Source organism: Pelecanus crispus, chromosome 6 (genome assembly GCF_030463565.1).
Source record: "Pelecanus crispus isolate bPelCri1 chromosome 6, bPelCri1.pri, whole genome shotgun sequence".
NCBI classification, from domain to species: Eukaryota; Metazoa; Chordata; class Aves; order Pelecaniformes; family Pelecanidae; genus Pelecanus; species Pelecanus crispus.
This window is the reverse complement of record NC_134648.1, coordinates 11,934,926-11,958,813: the sequence shown is the minus strand read 5'-3', so window position 1 is coordinate 11,958,813 and position 23,888 is coordinate 11,934,926. Positions and strand designations below refer to the sequence as shown.

At 40.5% G+C, this 23,888-nt stretch overlaps 1 protein-coding gene across 3 annotated transcripts in view; it reads left to right on the top strand.

The window, feature by feature from the left end:
• The window catches only part of MICAL2 (microtubule associated monooxygenase, calponin and LIM domain containing 2), a 108,395-nt gene that overhangs the window by 7,059 nt on the left and 77,448 nt on the right, over nucleotides 1-23,888 (top strand). For all 3 annotated transcript variants that reach the window (XM_075712349.1, XM_075712350.1, XM_075712351.1), the window contains exons 2-11: nucleotides 12,890-13,097; nucleotides 13,744-13,860; nucleotides 15,009-15,110; nucleotides 16,917-17,072; nucleotides 18,051-18,151; nucleotides 19,806-20,063; nucleotides 20,885-21,000; nucleotides 22,163-22,289; nucleotides 22,493-22,583; nucleotides 22,679-22,826. In XM_075712349.1, coding sequence (XP_075568464.1) covers nucleotides 12,890-13,097; nucleotides 13,744-13,860; nucleotides 15,009-15,110; nucleotides 16,917-17,072; nucleotides 18,051-18,151; nucleotides 19,806-20,063; nucleotides 20,885-21,000; nucleotides 22,163-22,289; nucleotides 22,493-22,583; nucleotides 22,679-22,826 — 1,424 coding nt within the window. The remainder of the gene's footprint in view (nucleotides 1-12,889; nucleotides 13,098-13,743; nucleotides 13,861-15,008; nucleotides 15,111-16,916; nucleotides 17,073-18,050; nucleotides 18,152-19,805; nucleotides 20,064-20,884; nucleotides 21,001-22,162; nucleotides 22,290-22,492; nucleotides 22,584-22,678; nucleotides 22,827-23,888) is intronic.

Here is a 23,888-nt window from a genome sequence, read left to right as displayed (position 1 = left end):
CATGTTGCCGTAACTGTGGCTTTGTAATGCTTTTGGGTTTGACTGTGTGAAGCAGCCGGGCAGCGTGTCCATCCACCAGGCAGGGTGGTGTGTGTGGGGCGAAGGGTGCTCTCGCCTGGCCCCGGCGCACGGCCCATGCCGATGCTTTGCTCCGGTCAGGCCTTTCTCCTGGCTCCGACCGTGCCAGATGTGGTTGTTACGGGTTTGTTGTTAGCTACGTTTCCAGCTTCCCTCTGATAATGTTTGTGTACTGATAAGTGAGGAAATACATAACTTTTGCTACCAAGAAGTGATTAAACACTTGGCTGCTAAAAACCAGATTTCAGACAATAAGGCAATTTCCTGTCTCCTATAGTTCAGGTTCTTCCCAAGGTTCCCATGTCTGCCCTGAGAACTGGGGTTTTGGGGATGTGGTTGCTCTCTTTCTGCTGACAAATCTAATTCTGCATTGTTTTCTGTTTCAGGCATTTGTGCAGATCGCTTTTAATATACTTTTGGTGGAATGTAAGATACTACAGTTCTAAGAGATGCTGTATAAGAAGTGAAAATGTGAAATATTTTAGTAGAAGCTGATTGTCTTAAGCAAATAATAGAATTTCTATTTGTATTCTCTCTCTAAAAAGCCTTAACAGTGATGGAGTTGTGATCAAAGAAAAGTTTAACTGGGATCTGTTGTCATGACAAAGTAGAAATTCCCCTTTAATGCCCTTGAAATTGGGTTAATTTGCCTTACTCTCCCTGCTACAGTGTTGACTGTGTCAGTCAGTGCTCAAAATTCCTGCATTCCCTAACGTGTCTACGTTTATGCACAAAATCTGTTTGTGTCTGCAAACAGCCAAATTTCTGCAAACTAATGTAGACACCTGTTTGCCATTTCAGGTCTCTAGGATATTTGCGTGTCAACCTATATATCTGATGAAAACTGCTTACTGAAAAATAATCTGAGTTTATACCATAATGTGACGTTATTATAGTTTTCTAATTCTTCAGTCTTTTAACCTTTTCCTCGGGTCGGGAATGTTTCGGTGAGTTTAAGCTGTATTTTGAAACAAACCTGGTAGCAGGGGAGAACCACATATTTCTGTGGTGAAAAAGCCTTCGCAACTGAGAGCTGTTGCCCTGGCAGCTGGCCACATTTTGCTTCAAATCTTCCTGACCTGTGAGAATCTGGCAAGTACCCAAATGGGCCTTGGTTTCGTTCTGGGTCCTGGGTGATGGCAGAGAGAAGGCAAGTGTTATATCATTTCAGCTAACATAAGAGCGCAACCATAAGAGCTATACTTCATATCTACAGAAGTTTTAAATTAGAAATATGTATGAGCTGAGGGCCTGTTATGCTATATACTGGGAGAAGAGGCTTGAGGGATGAAGTGGGTAATGGTGACATCTTGCATTGATTGTGAACGCTACAGCCCCACATAGGTATCTTCCTCCTTTACAAAGAAGTTGGCCCAGCAAGTCCAAGGGAAGCAGAAGTTGCAATTCTGACTTGACCCTCATGGAGCCCTTGCTTTAACGAGTAAACTTGTGAGTATGGTTTATATTAAATTATGCCACATGGGCAGCTAAAGAACTGTAATTACAGTGGTGCTAGCAATAATTTGCTGCCAGACGGAGGAAATGCATTAAGCTGGATTTCAGTGATTGCTGTTGTAGACTGGTGCTTGTCATATTTATTAAAAATTTGGGTGCTGGATTGAGGAGGTGCAGATGTAACCAAAGTGGAATGAGCTGCAAGTGCTTTGAAACACAGGATTAGAATTTAAAAAAAATCTTGAAAAGTTCAAGCAATGGTCTGAGATCAAGAGGATAAAAGCTACTAAAAAATTATCACCCTTCTAACAGAGTGCAACACCAGAGAAAATTGGGAATATGCTGCAGAAAATGATCTGGGCTTACAACAGACCACACACCAAGCCTGAGTCCATAGGGTGTAGTGCTGTCCCAAGGGAAGCTGATTTTGGGAGCCTGGCCGAGGAGGCCTGTGGTGTGTCAGGGATTGGGGTGGTTTCCTTCCCATCTAGTTGGTGCAGGTGAAAACCCAGCTAAAATATTTTGCCCAGTTTGAAGCACGTGTTATAGGCAAGAGGCAGATAAACTAGAGCAAGTCCAGAGCAGAGCAGCAAGAATGGTCAGAGCTTTAGAGAACGTGACCTGTAGGAGAGGCTTAAATACCTTCACCTAATCCATGCAAGGGAAGAGCCTACACAGCATAGAACACTGCCCAGTTACTTGGAGCGCAACCAGAACTGTTATTCATTTCACCTTCTCTCTAGTAGTCCGGCTAACACTGCTAGATCAAATTCTGATTAGTTTTTCAAAGTTTGCATTTTGCCTTGGACATTTGCTGCTCCTCTTTCAGCCCTGAAGAACAGCTTGTGTTTCCCAAGGTCGTGCGTGTTTCTGCTTAAGAAACCAACCACGAGATACTGCCTCGCTTGTCTTGCATCACCCTCTGGATTTGTTCATTTGACAAAAATACTAGCTTAGAAGGAACCGTGTGGTTATGCCACACGTTGAAATAGTCTTGTGTTGCTTACTTCCACTGCCCCTTTGAATGAGTTACAAGAGCAGCTTTAAAAGGACCTGTGCAACAGCAAATACTCCTCTCTGTGATTGGCGTCCACCTCCCCATCCTGCCTGTGCTCTCTGCCACCCTCACTGGATTTACAATTCAGATAAAACAACTGCCCCAGGGTAAATTGCAACTCAGATTAGAAAACATTGCAAGAGATGGTAGTGAGCTTCCTGCCAAGGGCTACACACCCAGATCACTAATAACAAGTTACGCTGATCAGCAAGTGCTCCGTGGAAGGCAGAGGCTTTTTTTTTTTTTTTTTTTCTCCTTTTTCTCTTGTTTGTTTTTTAGCGAGGTAGGAAAGCATTGCATATGGTGGGAAGCCTTTCCCACCTGATGCGACCGGTGGGGCTGCCGCCGGGTCTGCTGGCTGTGCCTCCTGCTTGGCTGTAGGCAGCTGGGGTAGGAAGTTCACTGCCTGTCAGCCCAGATACAGCCCTGACAGTGGCAGAACAAGCGCAGCCGGTGTTGTTCAGGCAGGTGCTTCTGAATTTCACCCTGGCTGGAATGTGAAAACAGAGTCATTAATACGTGGCTGTGTAAATAAACACTGATCTTCTAAGTATGTTTATCTCCCTTCTGTTGTGTCGGATGTTGGTGCAAAAGAGACTATTGCACCTCGTGATGTGCAATTTGCTGCCAAATTTTATGTCAACTCTCTGCCCCTGTCTTTGAAGCATGCTCCTTTTCATATTTGTTCACCTTTTTTCTATTTACTTTTATTTTTCAAGACTCTTTCCTTCAGTAATAAGGGCTGTTAAGTACCTTCTTTGTTTTCAGCCAAAAAGGTTTTGGAAATAAGAACTAAAGCTGCCAAAATCTAATTTTTGCTGTGCGATATGCTGCCAGCGGCCTGGTTTATTGGTTCTGTACGAGTGGTGTTAACTTTCCCTGCTATGAGAAACCTCCCTAAAAAATGTTACACTAAAGATACATATTTTTAGTTCTAGTTGTTTGAACTGTTCAAGTCCATCTTGCCTGTTGACGCTATTGGATGCCATATTGCTAAGAGGTGCTGCTTGGTCAATTCCTAGTGTTTTCAAATTGTAAATAAAAATGTAAAAAAGTAAAAAGCATTGTCTACCTATGGTAAACTACGATGGTCAAGTGACCCGTTAAATAAACTGGAAAAAAATCAGGTTTGCACTCTTTGGAGCTGTATTTGGCTTTACTAGTTAAGAGGCCATGAATGCCAGCACTGGAAAAATGCAGGGGCATTGAAGACTGCATGATGAGCTGGAAGAAAATAGACCCCAGGAGCCCAGAATTGCTGCCACCTTGTACTACATTGCATTTTGAGCTCAGCTATAGCTGCCATACACTACTGTACAGTCATTCTGCTTAGGAAAGTTAAGAAATTATGCAATTAAATGATTCAGCTCTCTAAAAATACATAAATAATAATTCAAAAATCTGGATTCTGCCTCAGACCTGATGGCTAGTTCTGTGTGAGCTCATTTGCCCCGTACTGGCTTCTAAAAGCCAAGTCTTAACTGGGTGTTGGTTAATAATTCACCTAATACAAAAATGTATTTTAGAACATATTTTAAAATATTCTGTCAAATGACCTTGAAATAACTTGACTCACCACTTACTTTAAAAAGCCTGTTTTTAAGCGGAAGCTTAGCTGATTTATTAGATTGTTGTAATTGTTGTTGTTCAGCTAAAAATTTTAGCTTCAGTGTAGTATTTCATCTCTGTAGACAGACCAGGCTGTAGCAACAGTGCTGGGGTTTTTTAAAGCATATCACCAACTTCTTCCTGTAGCAAAGCTATGGTTGTTGACCAACTTGTCTGCATGCTTTGGATGCCATAAAACATAAGAAATCCCTTCCTCTGGGTCTGTAGACAAGTCCTCTACTGGCTGGTCAGCCCCTGACCCTGAAACCATGTAGAGGATTAATTACTTTCTTGCAATCACAATCTCACGAGTGTCGCTACTCGCAAGGCTCCCAGGACTCATGGCTTGGTCTCTGCTAAGTCTTTGCTGTGCTTGGAGGTGAAGCTCTTGCTGCCTTTGTTTCTTCATCTCTGTTCACCAGTTCTCTCCTTCTGGATGAACTGTCTTGTTTTATTTCCTGGTTTTGTTTTGGGGTGGTTTTTTTTGGCTAAGTTTTTAAGAACAGCCTTAAAGCATTATCTCAGTATGACAGGCATAAGCCTACAAAAAAAAGGCAAGGTACTTAAATGCTGCCAACCGGATTCATGACTGGGATAGTCAGGCAACATTCTTTCTGCAAGGTTTATCTTGTTTTCATTTTGATTGTTTAAGCAACTGGCCAATAAAAAGAAAAGAAACCAACCTCTTTGGGGTGTTGGGTGTGGTTCCCCTTCTCCCCCCTCCACCTCATTTTCATTACAGTGAAAGGTAAAAAACCAGCAAATACGCTTTTAATTCCAAAGGATGTTAGAGGGTTTATTTTGTGCTTTATTTGAGGAGATTTTTGGATTAAAGCACTTGCCTGATTTCTGGTGGATAATCTGTTTATTAAAAATTGTATAATATTTCTTTTCAGATGATGTGCAGGTTTTCTTCAGATAGCTGTAACTGGTGCAGGGGAACTGAAAGTTTCTGGAGATACTTTTCTGTATTATGTCTACCAATTGCAATTTTTTAAAGTTTATTTTTGTAAATTGTTATAAAAGCTCTGAGATCAAGTCAACATATTTAAATATGACCAATGTCGCCTGAGAGAGCTCTTCAGAAAAGCTCCAAAGAACAAAGTCCCGACAGCTTTGGTGCATCAATGAAGGAACTCTTGACCTTCTAGCACACTGAATGTAAACAGCCTTTCTTTAATGTGTTGCATAGCAGACTATAAGTTTCAGATGTCTTTCATACCATTGTTTTAATTTCAAACTATGGAAAGGTTTTTATACGCAAATCTAATATTAGTACATACATCCAAGAGACAAAGAGGATGGATGGGCAAGTGCGTCCAAGTTCATCTGGGAAAAATGAAGGCACGTGTCTTTTTCCATGCAGAAGCTTATCTTCCAAAGAAGAGAAAAAAATCCCTGTAAACATGAGCCAAATGAATGCAATAAATGTACTAATGTTTCATTTCTGGTATTTTGACCCAGTAAAACAGGAGGGCAATAAAGATAGATCCTCTGATCCCTGGATTGTGCCGTGCCCAGCTGTGAGTGCAGCAACTGCAGGGCACAGTGCTGAGGAAAGAGCTCTGTCCAAAATCAGCCTAGATTAGGTAGCCTAAAATCCATATTACAGTCTTCTAAGAAGGAAAAATAGCAATGTCTCCATTTTTGCCAATTGCTGATATGAGTGCTTTTGGCAGGAGGTGACAAAACTGTGTATTTCTGAGGTGCTCAGCTGGGGGTACAAAGGGTAAAATGCTGATGGGATTGAAAGCAGAAGTGGACTTGTCGTGTTGCGCTTCCTGCACCAGGATGGGGTTTTGTTGCTGCGGTTGGCTGGCAATTAGGGGTGCATGAGCCTCCCTGTTCCCAGCTGCCTTTGAACTTCCCCAACAGTGGTATTTATGTGATGTTCACTCTCCCAAAATGTCTGTTCAGCAAGATCCGGCTAGTCTTAATAATTTATTTTAGATTTTGGAACTATCTGTAGTGCATTTAAGTAGTGTTCACATGACCCTTTGGAGAGTTAGGACCTGTCATTAAAATATATTTAACTGAATATTACTGTTGTCAAAGGAAACATTTTTAACCTTACTAATTTCATAAGGAGCTCATAAAACATAGTATAATAGAGGAAAATATGCTTTTAAAGATTACTTAATTTTTGTAGGGTGAGTTTAATTAGCTCCTATACCTTCTCTTCCCCCTTCATTTGATGGAAGAATTAAAATTTTTTCCTTCCCCCCCCCCCCTTTAATATTTGCATGTAGTATAGATCTGTTAATGACAGATTATTTTGGGTATACATTTTGGTATCTGGGCTCTTTCTAAAAGTGAAGAAAAGAATTCCTCTTTTAGGTTGGCACTGTCCCTTTTCTATACATGTATGTAGAGGAATGGACACCTTCCAAATCACTGTCATATTTAGCTACAGTTATCATCATTGTTCTTGATAGGGTCATGTTCTGTTGCCTCTTAGTAAAACCAGTTGTATAGGTATGGCAGTGTTCAACAAGTCAGGCAACTGTCAATGAGTACAAGCATCTCATGCAATGCGAGGCATGTTACTGTCAAGAGTACGCTATACTTGCATAGCTCTAATATGTCTGGTAACCAAGCTATCTTATAGCGACATGTCCTTTGGTGGTGCTTGTGGCTGGGCTGGTTTGTAGACAAGGAGATGACAAGCACTTTGTATGGGGGTCTTCGTCTAGAGAAGCAGCGAGTGGCTGAATAGAGTTGTTGAGTTTAGGGGAGCAACCATATATTGAAGTGCTTTGGTAGACCAGGGCTGTAGCAAGACTAGACTCGCATCTTAGATTGACAAAGCATGTCATGCCTATTGTGAGCTTAACCTTTTTTTTTTTTTTTTTTTTTTTAAATAAAGCTTTAGTTCTTGACATTTTTAACATTGTCTGAAGTGGCAGATAGAATTTTATTTCTCAGTGACTTCAATTACAATGTTTCAAACTTCAGAAACTATATTGGCTATTCAGTGGATTCAGGGTACGTTTGACTGCATTGTTGTATCCAGTGGCGGCTGTCAATGAATTTGTGATAAAATCTGAGACTACAAATGTGAGATGAACTGTAAGTCAGTAAGTCAGGAATGTCCTACTGAGCAGTCCTATTTTTGCCAGAAGCATTTTCATGTCTAGTAAAGGAGATGAAGTGAAAAGCGTTGTGGTGGAGAGAGCTTCCCGCTGCAGCTTCTGGTAGCCGTCTGCCTTAGCTGCTTATGCAGCTGTTTCTCCTTGGAGCCTTTCCAGGGAAACGGTCATTGCTGATCCAGAAAATGTGTTGTTTCATTACATTTCCTGCCTATCTCGTGTTGCATCACATTTAGCTCTATCATGAATAAACACTTGCCCAAATCCATGTAGGATGTAATCCTGTGGAGTCAGTCAAATTAATCCTTGGTGGGTCCCCATCGCTTTGGACAACGTACAAAGGCCAGGGCCAGTGCGAAGTCCCAGATCTGGTGACTACAGAAACGAACACGCCTCAGGCCCAGAGCAAATGATGGAAGAGGGTTTGCCATGGAGAGGCAAAGCATTCTGTCCCTCTGCACCCCGCAGGCTGTCTGGGCGTGGGCAGAGCCTCCTGCCACTGCGTGGGGAGGCCCACAGCTGCTGGGGGCACCTGCAGCACCAGGCAGCGCCTTCGAGGTGCGTGGGGAAAGCCACCCCTGGGTGCTCGTTTCGAGCAGCACGATCCATTCCTATAGGTTTTGATTTCCAATTGCTGATTTGGATAAATACTACATATAAGCTAAAGGAAGCTAAATAATTTAGGCAGATGGTTTTCACTAGTTTTTCACTAGTGTATGTGTGCATTTTCACTGAAGAGTAGAAGTGGTGCTTCTGAATTGGCGCACCTTAGGGCAGCGAAGAGTGTCTCTGTGTCTATCCAGTTGCTGTTGAGCTGGAGTCTAAAATTAATCTTCTCTTTTTCACCTCCAAAACCACTGAAAGGCAGAAATGGGAAAATCGAATTCCTGGAGTGATTGTAGCTTCTGTCTTCATCCCAAGAACATATCGGGGGTGGATCATAACTGAACAGACTTTTATTTTCCAGGACTAATTTAATGGTGTGGTACCTTGGGCAGGAGAGGAGTCAGGGATTTAGAGTTGGACGCTAACAGTGTAATGTATTGAGCTACGATGGGATTTGTCTATTCTTAACTGCGCAAAGAGATGCTGTTTCGTTGCATCCCACACACACGTGCTACTACAAAATGGGAGATTCTTTGACGGTGAGCATGTAAATGCCGAGAGCTGGTTTTTTACCTTTTTCAAGGTAAATGAGTAGCTTACGCCTTTCAATTATTAAAGTGGATGAGATTTGTGTGACTAGGTCATTGTGGAGTGTTATTTTGTTTTTTGCTAAACACAGTGCTTGTATTCTTGTTCTCTCCCTCCTTTCTCTCTAAACCTCAGTTGTTTCTGTAAGCTTACTTTACTGTGTGAAAACCAATGGAGGCATTCTGCAAATTCTCAGCTGTTAAACTGCATACGGTTTTTCCAGAATGGGATATAGGTGCCTGGATTCACAGGCTGCAGATTTCATAGTGGGGGATGGGAGGGCTTGCAAGAGGCCTCTACTTCGCATCCCTCTCTCCCTTTCCTCTCCTCCTATTTTGTAAGTCATATATTTGCATATTATATAGAGGAGATCGTATTGAAAATCTGCACCTGGCACAAAAGTGCCATTTGCTGCCATTTAGCTCAGCACTAAGTGCTCTTTTTCAGCGTAGGAACACTTTCTGGAGATTTTCAAGGCACTACTGTCCTTAAACATACTTATAGAAAGAAAGTAGTATCTCTTACAGTCAGATCGACCTTTGAGTAGAATCAAGCTTCTGAGACTTACCAAATGCTGCGTATGTTTATATTATTACAAGTGAAACTTTCTGATATCTTTTAATTGTACTGGGAAAAAACCCCACGATGTTTCTGCTCTATTTCAGTCTGAAGATAAATAATGCAATGAGTAGCGTGCCCTTGGTTATAGTGTGGGACAAGATTTATACAGAAACAAATAATTATCTTTTAGGGAAAAGTATGGTACTTTGTAGCAGTACCGTAGAAACATAATATTTACTCAGCAGCTTACGTATTCAACTTTTACAAAGTATGCATGGGCTTATTAGTGTTTTATTTTGAAGTACAAAAATTTCCATGCTTTAATTAATATTTATAATTTTAAATTGAAATAGTCCTAATTGTCACTAGGTAACTATTACTGTCCTGGAAACTTGCATCAGTCCTCTTTAATGGGAATTTTATAACCGGTATTCTAAAAATGCTCTTGCTGAAGTTTAACTCAAACCAGCGTGTCCATTTACTTATAATTTATATCATAACTGTAAAATTTTCATCGATGCATTTATGCTAATGGACAATTAGTAGCATTCATATCCAGTATATTTGCAAGAAGAGTAGATGAATTTAGCTCACATAAAGTTCTCATGAAAAGTACTCGTGGTGATCGCTGCTTGTAGGAGTTAGCCTTTATGGGCAGTCTCTTCAGTTACTGCATAGCTGGAGTTTGGTGCAGGAAATTTGATGTATGTTACTGCAGCTGGAGTTTGGTTACTGCATAGCTGTCACTGCATAGCTGGAGTTTGGTGCAGGATACCCAAAATCTGCCACATGAATGCGTAAATGTGGTGTTTTCTCCCTCCTCATTTATTCTTTCTGTATTTTTGCCTGCTCCTGTCTTGATGTAATGTAGGTGCTGTTCTTGGGGAGTGTATTAAATTTAATGAAGCTTCTCATTTGACAGGAAGTATTTACGTACATTTGCAAGCAGCAGATCAGCCCTTTATACTATGAGGTTTTCACTGAGAAAAATGCCTTCTCTCAGTATAGCTGTCTTGCACTAACACGGTATACTCTTGGTTGTAAAACAGGACATAACATCCAACGTGATACTGATTCTTCAGGCAGGTCTCAGAGGTCTAGTTGTGATCTTATTCTTGGATAAGCTGCCCTGTAACCTGTACAAATCTTTCTCCCTTTGTTTCCAGCCTGAACAGGAGAGAGACAAAAGCTCCTTGTCAGTCCTCTTCAGCAACTGCTACTTTGATTCATTTGCGGAAGACGCTTTGAAAAGTCAAGTTACCCTTTACCTTTTTAGGAGATGGTCTGGCACCATTAAAAGACATTTGAGCTGTGAATGGCGATATGGATGTCAAGAAACTGCTGGCATTTGTCCAACCCTGTTTGTTAGATTTCAGGAGTGATTGTGCAAGGCTTCCTTATGTGATGCCAGTTGTCACGACCTGTGTTAAATTGCAAGAAATTAATTTCAAAAGCAGCCCCTGGTGAGCCAGGAGACTGGGGTAACAGGAAGTGAAACTAGGAAGCCATTCAAGGTTTGTTCTAGGCTGACTACAAGAAAGTTTCTCCTGTGGCTTCGTTTGCAAGCAGAGAGCTGGGGAGGGAGGGCAGGGACAGGACAGTGGTACGGTCCCTTTCCTTACTTAATAAAGGTAGGAACATAAACACAGTAAGAGTTACCTCTGCAAGGGTTTTGTGCTGGTTTTGACCCCAGAAGTTTCAAAAAACATGACAAAGTGCCAAGAGTAAGCTCTACACCAGCAGGAAGCGTCCTTAATAAATCAAAGAACAAATAGTTCTCAGACATAGATAAATATGTTTATGGAAGGTAACCATGGATGATAGTGAATATACAACCATTTTTCAGTGTCTCTAGGCAATGAGGAAGATATTTTGTCAATGGTGATAGGAGGGGAGAGGGCAGAATCCTCCTTAAAATTTTAACATACTGTGTTGCAGAGCATCAGGAGGAACTGTTTTCTGTGTGGGTTTTATTACTTGGCAGGATCCACTATGACTAAATCTCAGAAGACTGTTTTTTTAAAAAAGTTGCATTTATTTATATATAATACAGTTTGTTAGCCAAAAAAACGGCCCCACCTTATCAAACCATGTATGGTCTTTATTTGTAAAATGTTTCTAACTGCTTGCTAAACATTACTGGAAAACTGTGTAGCTGTGAAGGCAGTCGCTTTCTTGTCAGAGGTCAGAGTTCCCATGTTAATCACAACGAGCATGTGCAGAAAAGGGCTGACCCAGACTCCTCCAGTGATCCTCTTCAGTCAGGGTAACATCTGCACTCCATTTTCTTCCTTTATATAATTACATATGTTGATGTTTTCTTAGTATTTATCATGCAGTGAAGAGTGTTCTTGTGAAATTATGAATTAAATATGTTCTTTTACGAGGAAGAAAGCCAAGTGGCTAATGCAACCCTAACTTTAAGTTACTTAATAACTCTAGCTAACAAAATACTTGCCTAAAGCACAGCAAAAGCACCTCACAGGAGCTCTTCCTTCAGTGGGAATTTGACTTATTTAGTCAATTAAAAAAAAAAAAAAATTGTACTTTTACGGTTAGGTTGGACAAAAGTCAGGGACAAAAGTCAGCACCAGATAATTTTTGCTTAAGTTGTTAAAGTTGAAAACAAATGACGAACAAACCAAAATAAATGACTGACTGTTTTATGAAATTGAAATGTAATGGGAACCAGACTCTTATCCAGTGAGCCTCCAGATACAGTCCGTGCTTGCTTGGAAACTGTAATCACTGTCTGGCTATGTGTGCGGGACACACAGGAGCGTGTCTGGTGTGTGAGATAATGGGTTTGGGTTTGCAACGCGGCACAGCTCAGCCTCGCAGCCGGAGCGCTCCCCTCCGCTCGGGCCCACCTCCTCCCTCCCTGCCTCAGCTGGCTGCTTGAACTGGTGGCACAGGTCTTGTGAAGCCTCTGGGGGGTTTTGGGGGGGAGGTGTGGAACAGCAACGTTGTCCAGCTAGAAGGCTGTTTCTAATCAGTTTTTAGTAATCAGTCAGGGAAAAGTAAGCATTAGATATGTCTGGGTTTTAATCAGTTTGCTTTCTGGAAATCCTTTGCTTGTTAGTCTGTGAAAACTTAAAGCTGTCAACTAAAATTTGGGCAAGAATTCTCTGTAATCATTTCTGAAGCGGTTAGTCTGAGGATGCCCAAACTTAGATTTAAGCTCCTAAAATCTGATTGTCCTGAAGGTGAGCATGTTGACCACTGGGTGAAATGGAATAGGACAGGATGAGTTCCCGGCTCTGGTGAAGCAGGACAAGTCTGCTGACTTCTCTTGATGTGCCCTGTTTTACAGCAGCAGGTGAACCAGGCTGTTACCTTCAGGATACTCCCTCGCTTGGAAGAGAGAGTAACTAACACTGTGAGACTACTGGCTTATCATAGATTTGTCTAACAAGTCTGGCAAATGTACACTGACTTCCTCTTTAAAACAAGAAAAGCCTACACCAAGACCATTTATTTCCTTTCCCCCCCCTTTTATGCAGCTGTAACCCCGTTTACTGCAAGCACTTTTGAAATGCTAAATGTGTGTGAGTTAGAAATGTACAAACAGATGCTCACAAGTGTTTGGGGTTTTGCTGTTTCTTCTGTCACATCTTTTTATCAGACGCTTTTACGTCTGCAGGAAGCAGAGTATATCCTCTTGTATAAATTGACTGAACACCAATGCAAACAAAATTTGAATGTTTCTTGATTTAAATAGATGACTTGAATACACTCTCAGTAGCATAAGCCCGGCTGAATATCAAGCCGTACCAATAGAGTAAGTTAGAAACTGTGTGGCAGTCAATACAAAACCCTGTGTAAGACTCCTTCTTTTCTCTGCTAGTGTTTAATTATTGGAGGTGGCCCTTGTGGCTTGCGGACTGCCATAGAACTTGCCTTCCTGGGAGCCAAAGTTGTCGTCGTGGAGAAGCGGGACACTTTTTCAAGAAACAATGTGTTGCATCTCTGGCCGTTTACAATCCACGACCTCCGGGGACTGGGAGCAAAGAAATTTTATGGAAAATTCTGTGCAGGATCTATTGATCACATCAGTATGTATCTGAGGGCATGGGCACTGTTCAGATAAAAGGTGTACCGAGGTCAGAAGATTAATGGAGACTTTCTTGATTTGGCAAGAAGCTCATCTGCCTTAAACATGCCTGGGTGTGTGCATGCACACAGATTAAAAAAAAATTGTGTCATTTAAGCAAAATGGCAGTTGAACAAATGACAGTCTTATGGAGCAGCTTTTTTGTAAATCTGGATTTGTTAAACAATAGGTTTTTATTATGAAGTATGAAGAATATTGATATTCATTCTAGTATGTTGAAGGTAGATACAACCCTTCATCTAATGAGAAAATAGGCAAAAGTGGGATAGTTTACAGGGAAATATGCTGTAAAATGTTCTATCGTAAAATGGTGAACTTGTTGATTAGGAGATCCTTTAAATATCATTAAGAATGAAAGCTCTAAAAAAAGCATTCTAAGCAGCTCACTGAAATGAGTTTTATTACCTACGAGACTGTGCTGGAAGAGAACAATATCCTGTGGTGGTTGCAGCATTTGCATTCGTCACAGTATGGGAAATAATAATGCTGCATGCTTGTGTTAACAGTGAATATCAGTTGGGTGGCATGCTGGTAGCAGCTGTTATTACTTACATATTAAATACATCTTTGTTACTTGCTGTCTACAGGTATTCGACAACTTCAACTTATCCTCTTCAAAGTTGCACTTATACTAGGAGTTGAAATTCATGTGAATCTAGAATTCATGAAAGTCCTGGAACCTCCTGAAGACCAAGAAAACCAAAGTATCGTTTATCATAATGTAGTTCTGTTCACAGTAACTTCTTTTTATGTCGGGCATTATGTGAAATCATTCAAGGCAGTTGAATTCTGTTAAAGAAATGGGAGTTTTTTGCCATTCTTATTCAGCTAGGTTTGCTATATGCAGTTGTAGGCATGATAAGTATCACTGTGACAGAGCACTGATAAATATGATAAAATATGACCCAGTCTGAGAAGTTGAGGTTTTGCACTATGTCTTCTGGCATGTGTTTGAGGCTTTGTAGGGAGTCTGGTGTGGCTTTTTGGTATCTTCTTGCAAAAACAATTTCTGATTGATAATATAAATATTGAGGATGGATTAAGCTCCCCGGGCCTCATTTTCCTTTCACATTTGATATAACTCCTACTGGCTCACAGAATCTTATCAGCCATCTTATGCATGATTTTTAAATAAAATAGAGAAAGATTTCTCATTCTTTTTTCCCCTTTTTTTTTTTTTAAAGATTAGTATTTAGGGTGCAGTAGCAATAGAGTATTTTAAAATTTTACTTTAATGAAAATACTATGCTATCTTTAAACGGTCATGTAGTGGCAGTAGAATAAATATATTGGTTTAAGTAAAGCATATATATTATATAAAGCATATATAATTTTAAAATATGGCCAATATAAATATTTTCACATAATCAGCTTTGTGTTAATGCAAAGATTAAATTTAGCTTTGTGAGTATGCTTCCGTTTAATTTCTACTTAGAAGACAATTAAAAGTATTGATGATGGAATGCTGTTTTTCTTCTTTTAAAACCCAGCCTTTCCTTGCTGTTACCACATACATGTGCTGTCCTGGTAAGGTCATTGTGGGGCTATTTCTGTGAGAATGAAGTGCTTAACCATATTCTTGTGATATGGGTCTGAGAGGAAGTTTAGTGCGTTAGGTGATCCAGATGAAGGCTTCCATTTTTTTTGTTGTCAGTTTACGAGCTTGACATCTTGCTGATACAGCCTGAACATAGCTTTGACTGCAGCAGAATTTCCCTGTGTCAAACTGAGGCAGAATTCAGCTCTGAATGAGAAACGGGCCATTTATCTTAATGCCCTTTCTTCAGAGTCTGAAAGCACTTCTCCATTGTATTATTGAAGAATGAATAAATATTATTCTTTGTGTTTTTAGAGATAGGTTGGAGGGCTGAATTTCTCCCTGTGGATCACCCTTTGTCAGAGTATGAATTTGATGTTATTATTGGTGCAGATGGCCGCAGGAACACATTAGAAGGTAGGTGGCTGTGTGCTTTTAGCCTTATTAATGGTCTTTAGGGTGTTTTGGAAAGCCTGAAAGTCAGAGAAGACAAAGCAACAGGCTACCTTTCAATCCACTGAAGTCTGTGTAGAAACTATTTTTTTACATGGCATCTTCCGCTTTTGTTGTTAAGTTTTAGCTCAAAATAAAGACATTTAATGTCATTACTGATTCTCAGCACTATGGATCTGCGTTGCCTCTAAAATGCATCATGATGCCACTGGGCTTGCTTCAAGGTTAAGTAATTGTGTGATGATTTAACTTTAAGGAGGCTGACAAGATACATATCAGGAATTACACAGCCTTTGCTATTGTGCCGTAAATTTGCACTATGTGTTTGAAGTAATGACCAAAATGTGAACTGCCAGGTATTTAATGAAGGCATCAGAGGTATCACTCTTTTTATAGAGGTGATTTAATTTTAGAAGCAGTTACTCTGGAAACAATACCAAAAAATAATAAGTAACTCGGGGCGGGGTGGGGAAGGACACACAGGAAGATGGGGGGAACTGCTTCATAAACTTGAGCTATTGCTGAGAATTCAGACCACCTGGCCTTTCTTAGCAAGACACTAGCTAAGCTGGTCCCATATCACATGAGCAAACCTGTTAATTATACATTCCCCTTGTAGCTTTAATTATATCCATGGTTTTTTCAGTTCACTAAGTACAGCATTTTGGTTTTTTATTAGCTTCATAGTTTGGCTGTTTATATCTGCCAACCACAGTATGCTTAGAGTTAAGTCCTTATAATGCTCTATTAGAATATTCCCCACACTGTTGTCTAGATATCCCCCATAAAAGACTGTTTAATTAGTCATGTATCGGCAAAATGAAATTATTCTTACCACAGCTGCAGGCTCTATTGAGAAGTTCATGGTTATCGTAGTACCAGGATCTAAGGGAATATTTGGTATACTGAAGATTGTTTACAAGTGGAAGCTGGTATTGTCATATTATATTTATCCCAGTGAAATAACGAGAGCGCATCAAGAAGCAGAGATGCAAAAAGTCATAGCTGGCTGATTTCTTCTTAGAAAATACATGTATTCTCTGAAAAGTCATCTTTAGCTGGCTTAAAATACTCTAAGGACCCTCTGTCCTACTTCAGAATTTACTTACAGATAAGGGGAACATGCAGAGGGAAAAACTTAAATGTGTGATTGCAAGAGGGTGGCTTAGCAGGCTTTTTTTGTGAAAAGAGGAAGCTAGTGACTTTGCAGTCAGTCTCACCTTGGAAATATAACAGTAAGCCACTGGATATTTTTCAACCCCTAATATCTTTGAAAAACCTCATTAGCTGGTAGTGTGCACCTAAGCACTGTTATAGAGGTTTCTATTTTTCAGATCTCTCTCTGCTGCTTTTGACTGCTGATCTCTTGCATGTTTTCTCATTAGCATGTTAAAAATATTTCCCTCCATTAAATTTCATCTGCTCTATTTCCAGTCTGTTTTTCTTTAGTCATCATTTGTCCTTAACTTCTTCCCATGTTCAACTTCTTTCCATAGTTCCCCTCAAAACCTTTTTTTTTTTTTTTTTTTTTTTTAAAGTGAGACACTATCTTGAATGCAGTACAGCTCCAGTCTTGCAGCTGGAAGTGGGGAGAAAAGACTCTTTGCATTCAAGGGAATTTTGGAGGAATGATGGAATCTGCTGATGGTGTGTTGTTTAATGAAGTGTAGGACTAGACATAGGAAAGAGACCGAGCTGCCTTCAGCTGACCCTTCCTGAAAGTTCAGTGTGACATTTCCAGGGTTTTTAATCCTTTTCTTTGCTTACCAGGTTTCAGGAGGAAGGAGTTCCGTGGAAAGCTGGCTATAGCTATCACTGCCAATTTTATAAACAGAAATACAACTGCAGAAGCCAAGGTAGAAGAAATTAGTGGTGTTGCTTTCATCTTCAATCAGAAGTTCTTCCAGGACCTTAAAGAGGAAACGGGTGGGTGCATCCTCATTTTTTTTCCACAACCAAATACAAGAGGCAGTAGAGGAACCCTTTATGTGCAAGGCCACCCTCCTATTCCTGTTAACATCAATTTAAATATATTGTATCAAAAAACACTGAGTGATAAAATGCTGTCATGATGTGTCAGAATCTTGCAAATGGAGGTGTCTATGGTACAGTGGGGATTTTTTTTTTTTTTTTAGCTTGGGTGTTGCTACATCACAGTTTAATGTTTAAATTTTTCTCAACTGTAAAAATGTCTGCTATGTCGAACAGATTTAGAGGAGCATTTTCAGTGCCCAGACATTTCCCTTAAGACTTGGTTTGTTTTGTTTGTATCACATACTGAACAGCTTAAACCCTATGAAAAAGGCTCTGCCCTTCTGGGAGGAGTTTATTCTTGCTTTTTGATGTGCTTTTGATAAACTGAAAAGAACTAGCCAGGAATCTGCCATAAATGCCTAAAATGTAAACTGTGAAATACATCTGTATGAAAAGGGGTCTCGGAATAGTTGCATCCACTGTCAGTACAAGCAATTCCATTTTTGATTTACAGCTCTTTTTCTTTTTTTTTTTTTTTTTTTAATTATTATTACTGAGACCAAAACTCCTGGTTAGACCCAACGCCAGACCTCTAGCAACTTAAAAACCACTTTGCTCCCTTGGCTCCCCTTTGCTACCTCAGAAGGTTGTTAAGGCTGTAGTTAACTGGCTATTCCTTAAAAGGATGCTAAATAACTTTAAATTATGCCAAGACAAACTCTTGTGGGGTAAAGCCAATCTTCTTTCTTGATTTGTTTTTTTCTAGAGCATCTTGTCCAGTAATGCTTCATTGCAGATGGGAAAGTGAATGTATCCTAAGAAGGAAAATCACATGTGGCTAGTAAATGACGCAGACAATGCACTGTACTTCATAACAAATGACACAGACAATGCACTGTACTTCATAACAAATGTATTATCTCTTTTCAGGAATTGACCTGGAGAATATTGTTTACTATAAAGATAGCACTCATTATTTTGTGATGACAGCAAAAAAGCAGAGTCTTCTGGACAAAGGAGTGATTATTAATGTATGTAAAAATGCTAGCTAAAACCCTATTTTATTTACTTGGCACAGAATAAGTGTGAACATCTGCATAAATGTTGTTGCATGTTACAGAGGGTGTTTATAGACTTACTAGATCACTTCATTAAAGCTCAGATCATTTAGAAGTTACTCTACTTTTTTTTTTTCTTTTTTCATTTTTCCCTCCAGTCAGCACAAAGTTTCTGTAGAGAACTGAAAACAATACTTCCTAAACTTGTCAGTTCTGAAACTGGCCAAAATAAGATCTTGACCCACCTTGGAAACAGGTGGTGTGGTCATCACACCAGAAAATAAAAACCTCATTTATTTAAAGATTAACTTAGAACAGCTATGTCCAGTTTTATCAGGCAAATAAGGCAGTATTAAAACCTACCCCAGGCTAAATTGCAAATTCTCTAAAGTGGATGAAACATGATAGCAGGAGGCTATGAACACAATGGCCTGAACTTTCAGAGGTACTTGGGAATTTGAGGCCTTTTTTCTTTTTCTTTTTTTTTCTTTCTTTTTCCTCCTCCTGCTCTAAGATGTGGGGGTTTGTTTTCTTTCGTTTCTAGAAAGTGTTTTGGCACCATTTAAATTTCTTTTCCTGGAAACCCAAGAGAGGTCAATTTTTCTTGCAAAGTAAGATGGTGCCAAAACAGTCGAGTATAATTTCCCGAAGGAAGTGCTTGTGGGGAGCTATCAGAAGGCTTCTTGGCTTTCTGATGGGACCACTTAGCTCAGTGCCACGATTTCCTGTGCTTTTGGAGGACTGGGGCTGCCAGCTGGCCTTGCCTAGCTGGGGTGGGAGAGGGGAAGGGTGGCAGCCCCCAGCAGTGGGGGGGAGTGGGAGGTGGGCCCTGGGGTTGAGGGGCTGGTGCTTGTGGGTGGAGGGGTCCCAGGAGATCTGTGGGGAGTTTGGAGAAGAGGAGCAGCAGCTGTGGCCTGTCAAAGCTGTTTTCCTGACCTGCTCGGGTCTGAGTGGAAAAAAAAAAAAAACCCTGTCTGTCTAAAACAACTGGGCTAATAGCAGTTCTGTGGTATCATCCCTGTGATTAGGGGTCTCATCCACGATTAAGCTGTAAATAGAAACTGCCTTATTAATAATCACTGACTTTAAGTAGGATGACCTGTAAAGGCAGGGTCCTTCATCACACTGGCCAAAAAACAAACCCAGCCCAAAACAGAACAGAAAAGCTTCTACGATCCAAGTTTGAATGTGTTGTTACTGAGATGTTAAGCCAAACCTTCAGCGTGAGACCCGCACGGTATGTCATCAGTATGCCAGTATTTCTGCTCTCGTGTGGTTTCAGATGTGGGGTGCACACATACAAAAAAGCATTGTCGTGATGATGATAACGTCTTTTGATGGGAGGGAGTAATGTTATGAAAGTAACACATAACCGAGGAACTGGGAGGCACTATAATACTCTGTTGCAAATAAAGCTGCTTATTCGCTGTTGGCATAGAGAGTTCCTGTTTGGGGTAGAACAGTGACTTATCTTTGTGTATTAACTTTTTGGAGAAGATGATAGATCTCACTTGGTTCTTTATGCTGTGACATGTGTGGTCGCCACTCACGCCATGAGACTGCAACGTTCCAATCCAGAGAGGGTGGTTGGAGTATCTAATGTATCTACATGCTTCTCTCCTTGCAGGACTATATTGATACTGAGTTGCTCCTCTGTGGGGAAAATGTGAACCAGAGCAATTTGCTGTCCTACGCCAGAGAAGCTGCTGACTTTGCAACCAATTACCAGCTGCCTTCCTTGGATTTTGCAATTAATCACTATGGGCAACCAGATGTAGCAATGTTTGATTTTACTTCCATGTATGCATCTGAAAATGCTGCATTAGTGAGAGAGAGGCACAGACATCAGCTCCTGGTGGCGCTTGTTGGAGATAGTTTGCTTGAGGTATATCTTGGAATGTCTTCCAAGTAGCCTTTTTTTTTTTCCTTCCCCTTAATCCAGCCATTCAATCTACCCTCCAAAACAAACTGTCCTCTCTTACATGTCCTGAAACAATGGTACCTTCTTTGTAATAGATTTTTTTCTCCTTTTTTTCTTTTTTTATTGCCATAGTTTATATCATAACTAATTCTTGGCTGGCAGTCTCTGGCTGAGGTCCTGTTTTGCTTTATGCAAGTTGTATTTCTGTCTGAAAACTGTGAGCTGTGTGTCCTCAGCTTGGGTGCATGGCATAATTTTCCTGAATTCCATCATAGAGAAAAACTTGGTCCAAAATTTTATTGCAGTCTCTTTGCCTTAATATGTTCTCTTTTTCTCTTTCTGAAGTGAAGAATGTATGTTGCTATTAATTTTTTTTTAAGCTCATGCTGACAGCATGAAGTGTTTGAAAAGATCAGTCCAAAGCAAAATTAGGAGATGAAAGGGAAGGCATCTTTTTTCCCTTTTTTTCCTTGACTAATTCTTGAGTAGTGAGTCTCTTCCTCCCCTCCCCTCTTTTTTCCTCAGCCTTTACTTTTTGAGGTTAAGAAATTTGTTTTAAAATATAGAAGTTAAAAAAATAAAGAGTCAAAGCAGTCTTTTTCATTACCTAAGACTTGGAGGAGAGTGTCTAAAAACTGCAAGAGTTGGCTCTGTTGTGTTTTAACTCTTTCTGGGCTACTTTTCTAAGACAGTAGAAACCCTAGACTCCAAATTCACATTGCAAGTTAATGTCGTAGTCAGACCTTAGGAAATACAAGGAATTAAAATGTAAATGCTTCTTGCAGCCCTTCTGGCCAATGGGTACTGGTTGTGCAAGAGGCTTCTTAGCTGCTTTCGATACCGCATGGATGGTGCGGAGCTGGGCTCAAGGAAAACCCCCATTAGAAATCCTTGCTGAACGGTGAGTGCTGCTTTTGTCTTTGCCATCATTTCCAGCGTTTTTAGAGAGTTGCAGTATTGGTAGAAGGCGGTGGAATTCAGAATGCCAACAGGAGAAATATTATTCTTCACTGCAATGGCATTGGGTGGAAATTATCCATTCCTTCAGGTTACTGAACAATTTACAATAGCAGTAGGCCATTGCTCTGTAAGCTTCTGCACACTAATACAGAGATCCAGCAATGTGCATGAGATGGGTTTAAATCTAGGGTGTTTTTTAATTTAAAAAAAAAAAAAGAAGTCCTGAAACAAGTCTAAATAAATACTTTAACACTAACAGCTTTCGTAGTTGGTATCTGTGATTTTAACTTTACATTTTAGCTTAGTAGCCCTGATACCCTCTTTATTTAGACTGATAAATGAGTGGGAAGGGAGAATTGCTATAATGCTGCATTGTAACCTTCTCTATGTAATGTCTTTTTGACCGGAGCAAAAAATCTGTTGTTAAGTACACCAGCAATCCTGGTGTGGCCATGGTCTGATGGTTGAAGTTGCTGACTTTGGTCCTGATGGCAACTGCACTGCTCCGCTACAGCTGCCCAGGCTGTTCTGGGGCAGAGACGTAACAGAAATAGCCGTGGTTGTGGTAATGCAACTAGAAGCATTACTAAGTACAGTGTTTTGAGAAGTTTTAAGATAGAAGCCTGTGGGATGACTCAAACACAGCATAGTCCTGAATGGAAAATTGAACAGCATAATAAAAAAGGCTGTGGTGGTTATAGGAATTGCAGAATGATGGGATTTAGTGCTGTTATGTGGTAAAGTTGTTACTCTTTGGGTGGATGTTAAAGCAAAACCAGATGACTGAATGATGTAACCTCCTTTCCCGCCCCACCCCCTCACCCCCACCCCCCCTTGCTTGCTTCCTGCCTCAGGAAAATATGGGCATAAGTTCTAAGAGTCTGTCTTTTTGTTGTCCTTTTTCTGTCTGGCATCCTTCTGCTGAGTGGCGTTAAGAAATGGGATGGATGCATTATGGATTTAGTGCATAACACTTGTCCTGGCAGAATCAAAATAAGGTGCAGGTAGTTGCAAAAAAAAAAAAAAAAACACAACACCAACCCTCCTTATATAATAAATATTTATTTTAATCAATATCTATTGCATCTTTTTTTCTTGGTAAGAGAGAGTATTTATCGACTCTTGCCTCAGACTACCCCTGAAAATATTAACAAGAACTTTGAGCAGTATACCATTGACCCGGGAACAAGATACCCGAACTTGAACTCAAGCTGTGTTCGACCTCACCAGGTCAGTATTTAAAAGTCTTGCTTGTGAAATGACAGTTCATTTTTTTGTCCAGAAGAAATAAGGCCACAAGTAGCGCATAAACAAAATCTTCAGGAGACTCCTTAATTTAGATCCAACTGTTGATAAAGTTAACCTAGAAATAAAACTTTTTTTTTGTCTTCAAGCAATTCTAACATTGTACTGCCAATCGCTTTTACTTGTAGGTGAGACAATTATATGTTACCAATGAGTTACAACAATGTCCTCTTGAAAGAGTAAGCTCCATTAGAAGATCAGTGAATCTCTCAAGACATGGTATGTGACATCTCATGTTTGCTGTGGCTTAATACTTGGAGCCTTCTGAGCATACAAAAACTGATTGAAATGTTTGCTCTCCACTGTAACTGCAGAGTCAGATAGTCGACCTAACAAGCTTTTGACCTGGTGTCAGAAACAGACAGAAGGGTACCGTAACGTTAATGTCACTGACCTGACTACCTCCTGGAAAAGTGGCCTTGCGTTGTGTGCAATTATCCATCGCTTCAGACCTGACCTCATGTAAGAGACATCTTTTTGTTGCATGTAGGACATATTGAGCATTTACCAAAGTATAGTGCAAGACCAACCAGAACAGCACTGATAGTCTACAGTCCCCTTCTATTGCTGGTTTTTGCAAGGAGGTGCACAGCATTGCCAGGTTTGGGGGATGGGAAGGGTGGGGTTGTTTGTGCTTTGTTTTTTCTGTATGTCCTTGCATGCCATTTAAAATGAAATATATATGCTTTCAAAGAGCTAGGAAGGCTTTGAACCTTATGACTTATGATCATGTTTGTGGGAGTCACATGGCTATTTCAAACAAAAATTGCAGTGCTTGGCAAATGCGAAAGTTGCATTCCCAGGTCCCTGGAGACAGGTTTTTAGTGTATATTTAAAACCACAGCCATAATGGCACTGTCATGAGTTGCAGAAATACCTGTGTGTTGTAGGGCTTTCCATGACAGTCATGTAGGGAAACGTTGGGCCATGGAGGTGTACAGGAGATGGTGGTTTTGCACAAGTTTTTGTCCAGAAGAGCGCGGTGCCTTTGCACGTGGGTTGTGCAACAAGGGCTGGCCCTTGAAAATGAATTGTGTTAGGGATGGAATGTAAGCCAGCGTTCCCCTTTTGACAGTGTTTCTGGGGTCCTAACCCTACGAGACCTGACTTCTTATGTGTGGCTACTTTATGAAGTTCCTCGGTTAGATACCAGAGGGTCAGTGTGTAACAGGTGTCAGGAAGTGGCAATTGCTGGCACTGGGTTACTGGGCCTGCTTGATGCAGTCTGCAGTGGTCTGACTCTTCTGTCCTCTCACCAGTCTCCAGAATGCAGCAGGTGCATCCTCTTGCCTTCCTACACAGACTTAGGAGTCATGAATGAATTATTGTCAGCCTCCCTTTATAACAGATAAATGAAAGAAATGATTGAGCTCTTTTATGAGGTGTGATAAATTGGAAAAAACGGGAGCAATACCCAGGGTGCTTGTTTGTACAGCTTTGCCAGAGGAAGAGCTAACATTGTAGGAATAAGATAGTTTTTGCCTCGGGTTAGTTTAAAAAAATGTGAATTATGGATGGTTTTGT